This window comes from Aythya ferina (genome assembly GCF_964211825.1).
Source record: "Aythya ferina genome assembly, chromosome: 2".
NCBI classification, from domain to species: Eukaryota; Metazoa; Chordata; class Aves; order Anseriformes; family Anatidae; genus Aythya; species Aythya ferina.
The window spans coordinates 111830374-111844870 of NC_140297.1; the positions used below are offsets into that span (position 1 = coordinate 111830374).

Sequence of the window (14497 nt, forward strand, 5' to 3'; positions counted from 1 at the left end):
ATCATTTTAGGAACAAACACAGGTTTCAAAAGTCACTTAGAGTCTCTGACAACATTAAATAGAGACAAATGTGTCAGGATAGAACTTTTAAATTTAAGTGCCTGAATAAAAGATTAAGGAATCCACCTAAGCATTAGGTTTAGCAGACTGGTTGTATGATCACATTTCCAAAAAAGTGCTAACCTTCTACGGCTCCTACTGATTTTAGTCAACATCTCCGACAATCACAGCAGGAGATCTGAAAATTATGGTCTATATTTGTATTTGAAAGAAAGTAATAAGTTTGCACAGATGCAGGGTTCTGTTGGGGCATATCCTGCCTACAGCTTGAATAAATATGCTATATGCAGGACTGCGGTGCAAGTATTCTTGCCCCCCAGCCATGAATACGAAGCAGCGCAGCTGCTGCTTACAGCCCGAGTGCTATTGTAACAGGGCAGCTGCTGTATCCTTCAGAGAAGGGTGTTGCCTCACAAGTAGTTCCTCATGGTTATGGAAGCATGTCCCAGACACTTCATGTTCTCTGACCTGTTTCACCTTGAAATATCATGTGCGGTAATTCAGGGCGAGCTTCCACTGACCCAGAGCTCCACCGAAGGCACGAGGTGCACATTCCACGCGCCAAGCTCCCCGGCTCCCTTCGCCCGCACGTAACAAAGCCGTGCTGAGTCCTACACATGCAGTAGGTATACTCAGACACTTAGAGCAGGACTGGAAATTAGGTGAAATTAGAGCCTGACTTTTGTTGGTTTGTGTGCTTGTTGCTGTTGTTTTCTTTGCTGGTCACACTCGAGATTTGGTGTTATTTGATTATAAGAAGTTTGCAAGGTTAGTACTCTAAAAATGGTATTTTCTTTCCCTTTTCCCTCTGCACTTATGCTGAGCAAGACCTCTAGCCCAGTGCATCAGCACCCAAAACGAAAGAAGCCGTCTAACAATACGATCTCGCTCCACGTACCGAGGATGGATCACTCCCCCGCCCCGCAGTGAATTATTTTGCTGCAGGCTACATCATTCTCCCGGAGCGGGGAGCTGACAGAGGCGTGAATAATTCCCCGTGTGGTGCACACGCAGCCTCCCTCCCCGTGGTGGAGGCGAGGCGAGGCGAGGCGAGGCGGCGAGCTGAGCCGCAGCATGTTGGGCCCGGCCTTTGATGCGAACTGGTTGCACGGGTTCCCAGCGCCCCGTGAACCGGTCGGACGGGCCTGTTGTGCCAACAAATTCTGGTATGATTCCACGCTCCCCAGGATGCAGGAACCTGCCCGGCCAGTTAAATGAGAGGCAGATTAGGTTATCCATTGCACATTGTATATATCTCAGGCGCGGCAGCTCTCCGCTCGGCACTCTCTAGTGTGGTCCACGGTGGCTTCCGCATCTCACTTACACTTGAGGTTTATAGCCGGAGGGGGAGTCAATAGTAAATATTTATCACCCCGATCAAGAACTGAGCTTTTCACAATTCAAACAGAAGGGTGAGTTTTGAAAGTCTTTCTTTAAAATTCGTTTAAGATAACCTTAAGCAAAAATGTATCTTGTGCTTGAAGTGGTATAATGGCTATCTCCTTAACGTGCCCGGGTACCGCCAGTCTCTGCGGTGCTCGCTGCCAGCATTTTCGTGAGAGCGGCTTTGCGACCCCGCTGTGTGCAGCTCAGCATCTGGCTGCAGGAGCATTGACTGGAGAGACAGCTAAGGAGCTAAGCGCAGGAATGAGAGAAGCTTCCCTGCCAATGACTTAGCGTATTGAGCATGTCACCGAAGTGCTGCCTCTTGGTCTTCTCTTTTATACAGCGTTTTTGTAATCCCTGCCTGACACTAACACTTGTGACAAGGCAGAGTGCCACTCCAGTAAGACGTCTGGTTACTAATTCTTCCTAGGCTTTTTTTTAATTATTCAGTTTTATGAAATGAGTTAGTTAAACCTAGATTTACATGCTCGGAACTGGCTTCTTGGTAAGATAGGAAATGTACTTGTCATTCTTACTGCTTTCTTTCTGCATACTTCTTAGAAACATTCCTCTTTAGAAAATAATGAGTAACGGTGGTGGCAGTGGTAACGAAAAGCAGTCCTAGTCATAAAGAGCAGGCAGACCTGAAGGTTGCGCCCGTATCTGCAACTGAATCCATTCACAGGTATGGTGTCAAACAAGAAAAATTAAACAGTGTGAAAACAAAAGCTGTGGAATCTGGTAACTGATTAACTACCGGAGCACAGAAGTACTTGCTGAGCTGAATAGAAAGGAATGAAGACAGGTTTTGTCATGCCTGTTAGGACAAAATAACTCTTTAACTTAAGTAAATGAGAATCTTCTCACCATCCGTGTAACTACATTTTTGAAAACCCTCGCATAGGTGCTTCCATCTCCCTGGAAATCTTAATTTAGTCTGTCTTGAAGCGAAACAATTACAAGTTCTCTTTCATGATGTTAAAAATAAATAAATAAATCAGTGTCCCCAGTGGACATAAACCACTAGATACAAAAAGATTTATATGGGATTAGGCAAGAGTTTATGGTAGTCACATAACAGGAAGGTTGAGTTAAGGAAGTGTTTACTGCTTGCTATTTCCAGGTTGATGTGAAAATGAACATTATCCTCTTCTAGAGCGCCAATAAAAAGGCCTCCTGAGCAGCTAAAAAAAATCAATGAACAGAAAATTGAAAAGACCTTCTCTTTAGCAGCATTGCATCTCTGTGTTAAAATTGTTCTTTAAGGTGTGGGGTATACACAGAAAATAACATAGGGAAAGTCTAGCACTCCCACAGAAGCTGCAAGTGTTCATCAGAAAAAAAAAAAAAAAAATAGAATTTATCATTGCAGTTGGTTTCCCTATCAAATACAGAATGACAAATTGCTAAGGAATAAGCAATTCTCAAAAGCCAAAATTGTAACTGGCTGAATTGTGTGGTTTGAGCAGAGACTGTGTAGAACCTATAAAATGCTACAAGGGAGCTTTGATTTGTAAAGCTACAGATGCAAACATGGTACATTTTAAAAAAGATAAAATTTGAAGCAAATAAATTAGCTTTTCAAAATACTGCTTGCCATCTTCTGCTTCTGTAATTTGTTGTTCTATTTGGGTTTTCCTTTGCTGTTTTTTTGTTTGTTTGTTTGTTTGTTTGTTTTGGGGGGAGGTGGCAGGCAGGGGCTATCGTTTCGGGAATTTTTTCCTCAAAAGGTAAGTAAAATACTGTTTCCCGTTTGTTATTTCTCTTTCACTTGTTTTCCTGTCCTGAATTCTTGTCATTCGCTACACCAAAAGGTAGGTGGCATGATTTTGTGCACAGACATGTAAACATTTACTTCAGCCTTCCAAGCTGAAATAACCTTCCAAGGCTGATATATATATATATATATGCAAAAGTACTCAAGACTATTCATGTCAACTCAAGAAACATCAGTAAGAGCAAAACACTCCTGCATGCAGATAACACACACAGGTACTGCACCTTAGTCTGAGGACCAGCAACACTGCACTGGAGTCCTGAAACAGCATCCCTCAGGTTTCTTTTTTTTTTTTTTTTTCTCCATCAAGGATCTCTAAGAGACCTGAGAGTTTCAGTTGAACAAATCCTGGCTGTTTCTGACTACAGATGAGGAGCAGTGAAAGCACTTCAAAGAAGAGGGTCTCTTAAAGTGAACATTGTTGCTGGCATCAGGGAATTTGATCTTGGCTGGGTTTCAAAAGTGGCTACGCAAGCAGCTCGAGAAGAATGAAATTCAACTAGTGGGGGGTGATGGAGTGGCAGAAAAAGCAAATACCAGTGCCAGACAGCAATGGTATGCTCTGTGTGCATTCCCAGATGTAAGAAACCTACCAGTCGGAGGACTGCCAGTTCCTGCAAGGTTTAAAGCCCATTGAGGCAGCAGCTGAGCTGCCACATGCGCCTGTTTGCTGCATCTGCAGCTGCATGCCTTTGATGCCCTTAGTGGCATCTGCAACATAAAGTGCAGGAAATGCACATGCCTAGAAATTGAGCAATATATTTATCCCTCAGTGCAGATTTGCCAGTCGGGGAGGCTGTGAGCACACTGGCCTTGTGTGTATATGTGCAATCTACTAAATCTCACATAAATAAATAAGGATTTAACTATTGTATATATATATTTATATACACAGGAAGAGAGTGATATATTTATCATTGTGTCTAAAGCAATTAAAATATTTAAATTAGAGTTCCCAGTGTAATTCAAAGCTGGTTCTAATCTTTGTATCTAAATTTGAAGTAATGGGAGAAAAAAAAAAAAAAAAAAAAAAAAGTAAACTATCTGCTAATCTCTCTTAATCTTATTTTGTATGCATATGCAGTGGGCTAGGTCACCTACTGTTATCTGAATGGTTAGAAACACTGATGCAGTCTCTATCACCAAAAACAGAAGTGGGTGAGGCATAAAGGCTTTTCTTAATTTTTGTTTTATCTGTGTTGCAACTCTGTAGTACTCTTAAAATAGAAATTCAGTCATTAGTTGATACGCTGGTGAATTGGCCAGTCAACAAGAAGGCATTACCACTAAACAGTGGTTGAAAATCAAGAGCTTCACATATTATTAGTAAAGATAAACATTTCAGACCAGCCAGGTCTAAAATGGGCTGGGACTAAATAAGATTTCTTTCTTCAGAGTTGTTCATGGCTAAGTAAGTAGTCTGTCACCTAGCTTAATATATCATATTAAGGGCTACTTTGAAAACTGGACATGAGCCATGACTCTACAAAAAGCATTGCCTCTGTTCAAACGGAACAGTGGCGAGGTGTTTGTTTTTTCCCACAGTTTTATTGTCTAGGTGTGGCATTTACTCGTAAGAGATGAATGAGATGAGTTCCAGTTAGACTAGTCAGCTTAAGACATATTAAGTGGATGTGGAATACAAGACTTTTTGGTAGTTTTCTAGTATGTTTAATGAGCCAAGGATCAATGCAGTAATTGGTGCTCAAATATGTGATTATGGGATACAAAAAAAAAAAAAAAATCAAATAAATCTGGGAAGGAGATAAAGGCAAAGTTCCACTGCTGGTCTTAATCCATTATCACTCACTGTTAAGCAGATAAGGATAGCACTGCAGAACTCAGTGGAATTACATTGCTGTAAAGTTCAGCATGAGCAAATACAAGATTAAGCTGCTCATGCAGTTTACTGGCAAATAAAATTGGTGACATTCTTATTATCTAGAGTGCTTCCTATAAGCAGAAAGAAAAGCCTGGCTTGTGGTAAACACCTGAACAATAAAGAAGAAGGCTATTTTATTGCTACTTATCAGGTCTATGCACATATTTAAAACATCTGTTTCTCTTAACCCCAAGGAAATAATTACTTTCCTACATTTTAGATTACAGAACCTTCAAAAGTAGAATAAAAAGCTGTCAATGAGACAGTTCTTGCAGTGGTTATTTAAGAATAGTGGAGTGTCTATTGCAACCTATGATGACAGTCTCCTTCATAAGAGGAGACATCTACTTTTAGTTCTACTGAATGTATACTGATACTATGGTATGCCAAACTATCAGTGCAAGTAATATGCTGCTGAGAGCTACTCAACAATGGATTTATTTTATTTCAGTTGGAAAATAGTGGTTAAGCAATGGTAAGGAATTAGTGGAAAAGTTAACTTCTTCCACAACAAAGATTTCTGAAACATTTCAAAATCCAAGGTATATAGTCGATGGGAAACTCAGAGTATTTTTGACAAAGCTGAACAACAGATGTAAAGCCTGCTTAATCATGGGTCATTTCTGACTCCTTTCTGACAGAATTTCAATTTTTTTTAGAAATATTACAATTCTATTTCAGATCCAATTGCATTTATTCTGTAGCTCCGTATTAATGATACTTTATGGGGATTTGAGTGGTATGAGTAACGGGACAAGAGTAAGATGAAGAAGCTACTAACATCTATTAAATACCAGAACACCTTATCTTTTAAATACCACAATTAATAGAGTAGAAAGTGTATGCCTGCAGCACCGGCCCTTGCCAGAGGACACCAGTGTGTCCTCTCAGGATGCCACTAAGCTGCATATGTGTTATAATGGTAAAGTGGAACCATGTGGAGGCAGAATAGTATTTCTGGAAAGCAGTGTTTTGTTTCTATTTCATAACTAAGGCAAGCTAGAAACTAAAGGTGAAGAGTTTTTCCTTCATGGCAGACAGCAGGGTTGGTCCCAAAGCACTAAATAACGTTGATCTACAATTTGGGAGGGGGGGGGGAAGAATAAAAAATCGCATTGGCAAAAATCCCAAGTGACACAAACAGCAGGCTCCAGCAGCCGAGGCAGCACGGTAACGCTTGCTGTTCCGTGTCGCTCCGTGCCTGACGGGTTTAATGTTTAATGTTTAACGTTGAACGCTTTGCGCGCTCCTCTGCCCCCTCACGCTGCCCTGACCGGGCGCCATAACGGCCCCACACCAGCCGGGGACGGGGAGGGGGCGGCTCCCGTCCCCTCAGGCCGCCGCTCTCGCGAGATTTGCCGCGATCGCTGCCGCCGGGGCCGCGGCCGGCGGCGCTACCTTTTCCCGCCGTTTGGCGCGGAGCCGCCGGGAGCCAATCAGGTAACGGCGCCCCGCCCCCTCCCCCCCGCCCCCCCCCCCGCCTCAGCTCCCCGGGGCTGAGGCGAGATGGAGCGGGGGCCGTTGGGGCCAACGGCTGCCCGGGTCCTGTCAGGGGTGGGTGGTGTGGCGGCCGGCAGGGCACGGGGAGAGGGGATCGAGCCCTGGGGCTGGGTTCTAGGGCTGGAGTCTATCCGGGGAACGGCTGTGGGGCTGGGGAGGGGTCTGGGGCACAACCCTGTGAGGGGAGGATGGGGGAGCTGGGGGGGGTTTGGGCTGGGGAGGAGGAGGCGCAGGGAGACCTCATGGCTCGCTGGTTGTGCCAGGGGAGGTTCAGGGTGGAAATGAGGAGGCATTTCTCCTCAGGAAGAGCAGTCAGACACTGGGACGGGTTGCCCAGGGAGGTGGTGGAGGCACCGTCCCTGAGGGTGTTCAAGGGGAGGTTGGGTGTGGTGCTTGGGGACATGGGTTAGTGGGTTAGTAGTGTCAGGGGGTCTCTGAACACTTGTTGGGGGCCCTCTCTTTGAAGACAGGTTGAACACCTTATTCTGGAGTCAGGTGCACTTTCCTTAAGAATGATTGATTGGAGATACTCAAACCTGAGACAATGAGCACAAGCAAGTTTATTGATTTCACCACCCTAGCGCTCAACGGAGAAAAAGATGTTTTCTGAGGTAGCTGCCTGTGGTTGTTGAAGGTAGAAAAATAAGAGTTTAAAAGACCTTCCTAATGTCACTAGGCAATCAGTTCCACAAAGAAGTGTTGTAAGATGGCTTAATGTGACAGCACACAAAGCGAAGCATTTCAGCCCTGAAGATGCAAGCAGAGTGCCATTCAACTTCAGCTGAAGAACTGTAGGCATTCCAGTTTGAAAAGGTAAATTAATTTTCTGTTCAGGACTATTCTCGAAATAAGAATATAAGCTAGATTGAAATCAGGTGCTGACATGGGCACTGAATTTTCTAGAGACGTAGCATAGTAAAGCAAAATTTTAGGTACCTAATGATTACCAATGTTTTTTACTCCTACAGGGTAAAAAACATACAGTTTGAGTATTCCTGTGTTGTTGAAAATAATGCTTAATTCCCTTTTCCTTATTACATTTTAAAGATGGGCATTCTGAAATAAAAGTGACTTGCTTAAGACTACACAGAGATTTGAGAAGGGAGACAGGAACCAAGGACTCCAGATCCTAGACAAGGTCGTTGACCAGTGGCCTAAACGGTTTATTGTGGTGACCAGTTAAACCAGTAGCTGCATACCCAGGGAACCAACGGGCAGAGATTACGTGAGCATTTCCATATTGGACACCCAGTGCACCAATTAGAGTTGAATCACCTTGGCTCAGACCCAGATCTGAGTACCACGCTTCCCCTGTAGATCACCTGAGGGCATCATCTGTGCTAAGAAACCCTTCAAAAGAAAGAGGAATTACAGGTAAGGTTGTTCCATCTGAATTGTATAGGCAGTCTGACTTTTAAGGCAGAGCTGTCTGACTCTGATAGAGTTCTCCTAAAATAGTGATGTTTTGGGGACTCAGGAATTCTGAAATTGGTTTAGTTCCTTTGCGTTGTGGAGTAGGAATAAATTCAGTGTAGAATCAGGAAGGCTTCAAGGAGATCGGAGCTTCTCTTTGCAGAATCTCTCATCCACATCTAGGTAAAGAAAGCATGTACACAAATGTTATCTTTGATATAACTTCTCACAAATTAGTTTTTCTGATGGCAAAATTTTGGAAGCACGTGTTACTCTAGAAAACAAGTTCTGTGTAACAGTAGTTTCCAGGGAGAAAGATTAAAGACTGCCAAGTATTTTAATCTATTTTTAAGTCGATAGCTGTTGAAGGGGTGGGGGAACAGTACAAGTGGACAAATTTCTGTTATTTTATTATTACTTGCAGCAAAATCCTTGCCATCTTCCATACTTTCAGGGTGGCTGTCAGTAAGTAAGTACAACCTGACAAGAGAATGAGTGAGCTTTGTGTTTCATCTCTGGCTGCAAGTTATGTTCTGATAAATGCAAACATAAGTGGTGTCGATCTGTCATTGCAGGCATACACCTGTCTTCAGGAACAGCTTCATAACTATGTTATTTAAAACTTAGTGTGAGAGCGAGCCAGTTCTGCAAATAAGTAATTCAAGAGTGGAAGAAACAAGATGAATGCATCTGGAGGAACTTGTGGAAGCCCTAATTCTGCAGAATCTTCTGGAGATTTCTTCAAGGAGCTGTGGTCCAAGCTGAAAGAATGTCACGATAAAGAAGTACAAGGTAAAAAGTAAAGTCTGATTTCACAGAAAGCTGTCTCTTGCCACAGTAGAACTTTGAACCAGAATACCACTCCATCTGTGTGGAACTAAATACATGTTTGAAGTTTTATATTATGCCAAGATGAGGGACTGAATGATTACAAGTGAGCCTTATAGACTGACCACCTAAGCCTGGCTTAACAGGATCAGATTTAAACTACCAACAGGTATAAAATGATTTGCGAGGTCACTTGAGAGGCAAATAACACAATGTTATATGGGATCTGTGTTTGCGTAGGAAATATTCAAATGTTGGCTTAGTTTTAATGGTTATGGTTAAGTTTCCAAATCAAGTTATTAAATGTATTTTTTTTCCTTCGGGTTTAGTCACTTGGGATATATTAAAACGGAGGCCAGGACAAGCATTTGCATTATGTCCCCTGACATACGCTAAATCCCGTTGCAGATTTGTATTACTGAAGTGAAAAACGTTTCTTCGGTTTTTAGTGGTCAACAATTTCTCAGCAGAATTTATAATAACGTTGTTTATTTTTATGCTACACTTTATGATCTGCATGTTATTAATTTTACTATGGTTCGCTGTTAGTGTCTTTCCATTCTTCAGCGGTATAGGAAACTAATAACACTCAAAGATGAATTATTGCCCTGAATATTTATGTTCTTATAATACTGTTTCAGAAGTAATATTCGTAAAATGTTTTGCTAAAATACTTTGGAAGCAAGCTGCTTTGTTTTCTTAAGGCACACAATCCATCTTTTTTGAATGGATTAGAATAATATTTGTCAGCATCTTCAACAAACACATTATTATGCATGAAAAAGTATTTTTATTCATGTGGAGTAAAAGCAGGTGATTTTTTTTTTGTGAGTTAAGAGCTGTAGGGATGCTTCATACTTCATGCTAAAAGCCACAGAAGTATTAGCTCAACAATTAGCAATGCCAAGCCTTGATTCTTTGTGTTAGTAGCTATTTTTTTTCTTTTAAAAAAAAAATTCCATTGGTTTGGTAGCTGAAAGGAGAGATATACCAGTTAGTATGATATTGTTACATTTAAAAATGAAACATTAAGCCATATAATACACAATTTTATATTGTGTTCAAAACACACACAAAAAAAAAAAGTATTTTCATGATTTTCATGAGGATTATTTTTTTAATCTTGATATTTCTTTTCAGAGTGGGCGTGATGTCAGCTACAGATAACATGCAGAATTACTGACAGAATGGGATCTGGCAATCTGTGGCATGTCTGAACAACAAAAACTTGAAAACCAAAAAGCTCTAATGTAGAGGGTAATGTTAAGTGACCCCTTCTCTAGTTCCTTGGGATGTGCAGCACGTGATTTAACGTTTTGGTTTTCTTTATGCATGTAAAGATACTCTTCAGAACGCGTGCTGGGTGGGGCCAGATAATTTTGCCACTAGGCAGACTTTTTCATGCCTAGCCCTTTGTCAGTATGTCCCGCACTGTGTTAGGTAAAATTAGGTCTTCCGTGATAACATCAAAGACATGCCTGAAGGATAGTTAATTTTTTCAAAAGGTGGGGATCCTCTTATAGAAAATGGCACTGGAAGATATTTTAGAAACATCAAACACAGGCTTGCCTGGACTTTGCTTGTTTCTGAAGTCTATAAATAAGAATTAAAATTGACTCATGAGTTTCCAATCTAAATGTCAGCAAAAAATTATTTTAAAGATGGTGGAAGTTGGATTAGGGGAAAGTTAGTAGTTGGAGAGAAAGTCTTTTGCAAGTACAATGCGCAGGGTGCTACCATCATGGAATTCTTGCTAATCATTACAAGTCCATGAAAAGCAGAATTTATGAAGAGCAAGCTTGAAACAATCAGATGTATTATACAAGTTATAATAGTTGAAGTGTTCTGTAGTCTATATTCTGTAAATATATAAACTCACACATTTTGAAGTGGGTTGCATTGGATTTTTTAAATTACTGTATTGTAAAGAGTGTTTTTTTTTTTTTTCTCCATGTTATCTAAACATGCCCAGTCCTGCGACCTTATTAGAGAGTGAAAGCTTTTTATTCTTTTAACGTGATCGTTTGCAAAAAATGCTGAATCTCCAAATTTTGGATCTCTTTAGACAAAATAGCTAGCCTAACGTTTCTCTCAAATTCATTGTGACAGTCTACAACCCAGTTTCCAAAGAGATTGGGCATGGTCAATGTTGGCTGACTTTTCATGGAGTTCAAGCATGCTTAGCAACTCAGATTAATGGTTATTAAAAATACACTTGCTTCCATTTCTTACATGTAGAATGTGTGAAACACTTATATAGCTCACGCAGATCAGAAAGGAATTTAAAAATGCTGTTTTATAAAGTGACTAATTTTTGCAGGTGCTAACATTTAAATCTAGCTCAAAATAATTATATGAATACTTCCTGCATGTGTGTCTTATCAAGGTGGTTTCTGAGGATTAATTCACATCTAAAGAACTGAAAAGAACCATATTTCAGTGTTTCAGCATAGAAATGCAAGAAGAAAATTTTGTGTACAAGAAATAGCTTAAGAAATAGCTTTAATTCTTTTCAATTATTCCTTGATTCTAAAAATGGTATTGGAGAAAATAGGGTAAAGGGGTGAAAAAGACTGTAGTCCTAGAAGCTGGGAAAACCATGAGGAAAGCAATCTCATTATTGCTGTAGGAAAGGAAATGGTTGGAAACTCTTCAAAAAGTTTAAAAAAAAAAAAAAAAAAAAAAACAGGGCTGGAAGGGAAGTGAGGAGGCCATCCGATCCATTTCTGTACCCTCAAGGTAGGATTTCGTCTGTGTCACTGCTGACAGAAGCTTGTCTAACCAATTCCTAGAGAACTTCAGTGATTCTGCTGTTTTCCCAAGCCCTGTGGATTTTCAGAAGATTACTGCATTTGAAAAATCATCAGCACAGTAATTGTCACATCTATTAACTGAAATATTACAAGGACATAATTTAATCAACTTGCAATTTTCCTAAGATAGTGTTGTGTGTTTAATCTGCCTAATGATAGTTTAAAGAAAGCCTCCATCATCTTAATAGAGACAGTGTCATTTACTAGAACACTTATGAGCTTTCCATAATGTAGATTCATGTACTCTGTAGCTTGCCTATTTCACAGAATTATTGTGTAAGAGAGGAAGTTGACTTGGGACTGTACACAGTGTAGTTGCCCATGTTTATATGTTTACTAGACCCTTAACTGGGGAAATCTGAAAACTCATTGTTTAAAAGAAAATGAAAAGTTGTCTTAATTAGTTTGGTTAAAGTCTGCCCATGCTCTGGAAAAGCAAAAGGAAGAGATTACACCTAATGTAGTAATCCAGTGCTCTTGGATAAATGTAACAAACTGGATTCCTGCCTTCTCATTGCAATCATTTGAATTAAGAAAAAACACAACCTGTAAGTAACCAGTTAGGTTCCTCCTGCATTCAGGTGAGAGGGGAGATAGTGTTACCTGCAGCACAGTGCTGCGCCTTTTGAGTGCTGCCTCTGCAATTTGTGGCTCAGGTTGCCAGTGTTACAATCCTGAATCCTCGCTGAACAGACTACCTGTTCATACAGGAGATGCATTGTTGTGCAGCTTCATTCCTTCCGATGGGTGTGGAACAGCATTAAAGCATGCTTTATAGGGGTTCTAATTGCAGATGCCTAATTGACTTGATGAATAGCAACTACTTTAAAAAAAATAAACCTTCTTTCTGCGCTGATTTGCATTATAGAACACACCATCTCACAGGTGTTGAACACCTAGACGTGAAAGAAGTCTTGCTATATTTCCCAATAACCCTTTCATTTTTTTAAGCAATTCTTGCATTCTTAGTTCATTATCTCACTGGCACCCCGTAGCCATCTGTGGCATGGTTTCAGTGACTCTCTGGCTGATCTGACCATTGCATTTTAAGTGTCCTGAGCAATGAGCCTTCTCAAGCAACTAGTTTGCCCTTTGAGCTGATCCCAGTTAAGTGTGGTAGGTGGAAGGTAAAAGAAGTCTACAAGCTGCGTTAGCCAGCATCTTCTATTTAAAAAATGTATTGGATATTTGTTTTGGTTTAAATTTAAAATTGTCAGAAGTTTGTCTAAAAGTGTTCTGGTGTCGTAAGTTTATATCCTCCAAAAAGGACTAATGGTTTTGCAAAAACGCACAAGACACCTCGTGTTCAGACACAGGTTGCTCACTACTTTTCACCGTTTGAAGAAAATACGGTGTTGGGAATGTTACATCGCTTCCTTTTTATTTCTTAAAATCCCTGTTGCATATGTTATTAACGAAATGTTACACAGTAGGACTCTGATTATTTCCAACCATTTTTTTTCAGAATAGGTATTATGTCCAGCTTGCATATGGTTAATATCACATAAATTTCACTGCATCCCACCTAAGTCAGGCCCTACTTGAAGCACCTTTATATTCCTGCACCTGTGCACATTCATCCAATACCCAAAACAGTGCAAGCAGATTGGCTGGGCTGCTCTCTAGATCAGGCTGTCAGCTGGCCACTCGTGCCTGAGAGCATCATTTGGATTTGGGTACCTTTTTACTCATGCACGGAACATACATTTTGGATTTTGTATTCCTTAGTGGGAGAAGGGCCACAGATGAAATGATCTCTCCTCAGTCTGCCTTAAGAGGTTCCAAAAAAGCTTTGGCTGAGAGGTTCTGGTAGCGTACCTCCAACAGAACACGTTGTCCTTTTGTACTTAAAGCCTTAAAATATATTTTAAATAACTTTCCTTTATGCATATCTAATACATTATTAGATTAATGCTTCATTTTAAGTGTAGTATTATGGATTTATATATACACAACTTTTATGTGCACAACTTACTTTGCTCTATATATGCGTAGTCAATGAAAATATATTGATAGTACTTGGTATTAGCATGTGTGGGTTTTTATTTGTTTTTTTGTTGTTGTTGTTGTTTTTTCTTTTTTACAAAGAGGGTGTTTTTATACCTGTCTAAGTGTAACTCTGAGTGTTTAACAAGTACCTTTTTCCTCAGGATTGTAATAGCCTTACTGGTTTCCAGGATACTGCAGAACATACCCAAGAAATCCAGAATGAACCATTTTCTCTCCAAATTAGTGACTGTTCTCTCTCTGTTGCAGATACCATTGGCAAAAGGAGAATTTATTTATGTCCACTGATTTTGTTAAATCAAAATTGTATAACAATTATCTTTTTTCTTTCCACTTTCAGGCTTACAACTGAAAATATCTAAGTTAAAGAAGGAAAGATGCTTGTAAGTACTCACCCTTATGATCTGATTTATTAAAGGAGAGTCTAAGTATGACTAATGAGTGGGAATTCCTGTAAGATCAAGTAAAGTCTTGTGGATGTCTCCTTTCAGACAGTAGGAAGTTCTGCTCATTTTAGTAATTCACCTAAAGTCATCTAAAGATGTAGATAACTCTTTGTAGGATGTGTCACCTGAACGCTAGGTTTGTCTTGCTTCAACAAATGGCTGGTAAAGTTTTCCTATCTATGCTATTTCTAGGATGCCCATCAACACTGTTGGCATTTCTAAAACAAAAGATGATTAGGGAAACATTTTAAAATTGAGGTCAAGTCTTCTCTTGCCACTTACATCTCTTTACAGATAACTTTTTAATATATTTCTCCTCATTAGATGTTTGCCATTAATATCAGCTGAAGTGCCTTAACCCAGCTTTTAGTCATTCAGTTAGGAT

The 14497-nt window shown here is 40.2% G+C and overlaps 1 protein-coding gene across 4 annotated transcripts in view; it reads left to right on the top strand.

Moving 5' to 3' along the window:
* The first annotated feature begins 1338 nt into the window (after positions 1-1338).
* Positions 1339-14497, top strand: part of RBBP8 (RB binding protein 8, endonuclease) — a 40966-nt gene continuing 27807 nt past the window's right edge. The window contains exons 1-4 of one of the 4 annotated variants that reach the window (XM_084509687.1): positions 6444-6545; positions 7282-7418; positions 8594-8810; positions 14007-14049. In XM_084509687.1, coding sequence (XP_084365813.1) covers positions 8699-8810; positions 14007-14049 — 155 coding nt within the window. In that variant the 5' untranslated portion in view covers positions 6444-6545; positions 7282-7418; positions 8594-8698. Of the gene's footprint in view, positions 1473-6443; positions 6546-6585; positions 6660-7281; positions 7419-7867; positions 7980-8593; positions 8811-14006; positions 14050-14497 lie in introns of those variants that run through there. The other 3 variants (XM_084509686.1, XM_084509688.1, XM_084509689.1) reach the window with 3 other exon arrangements.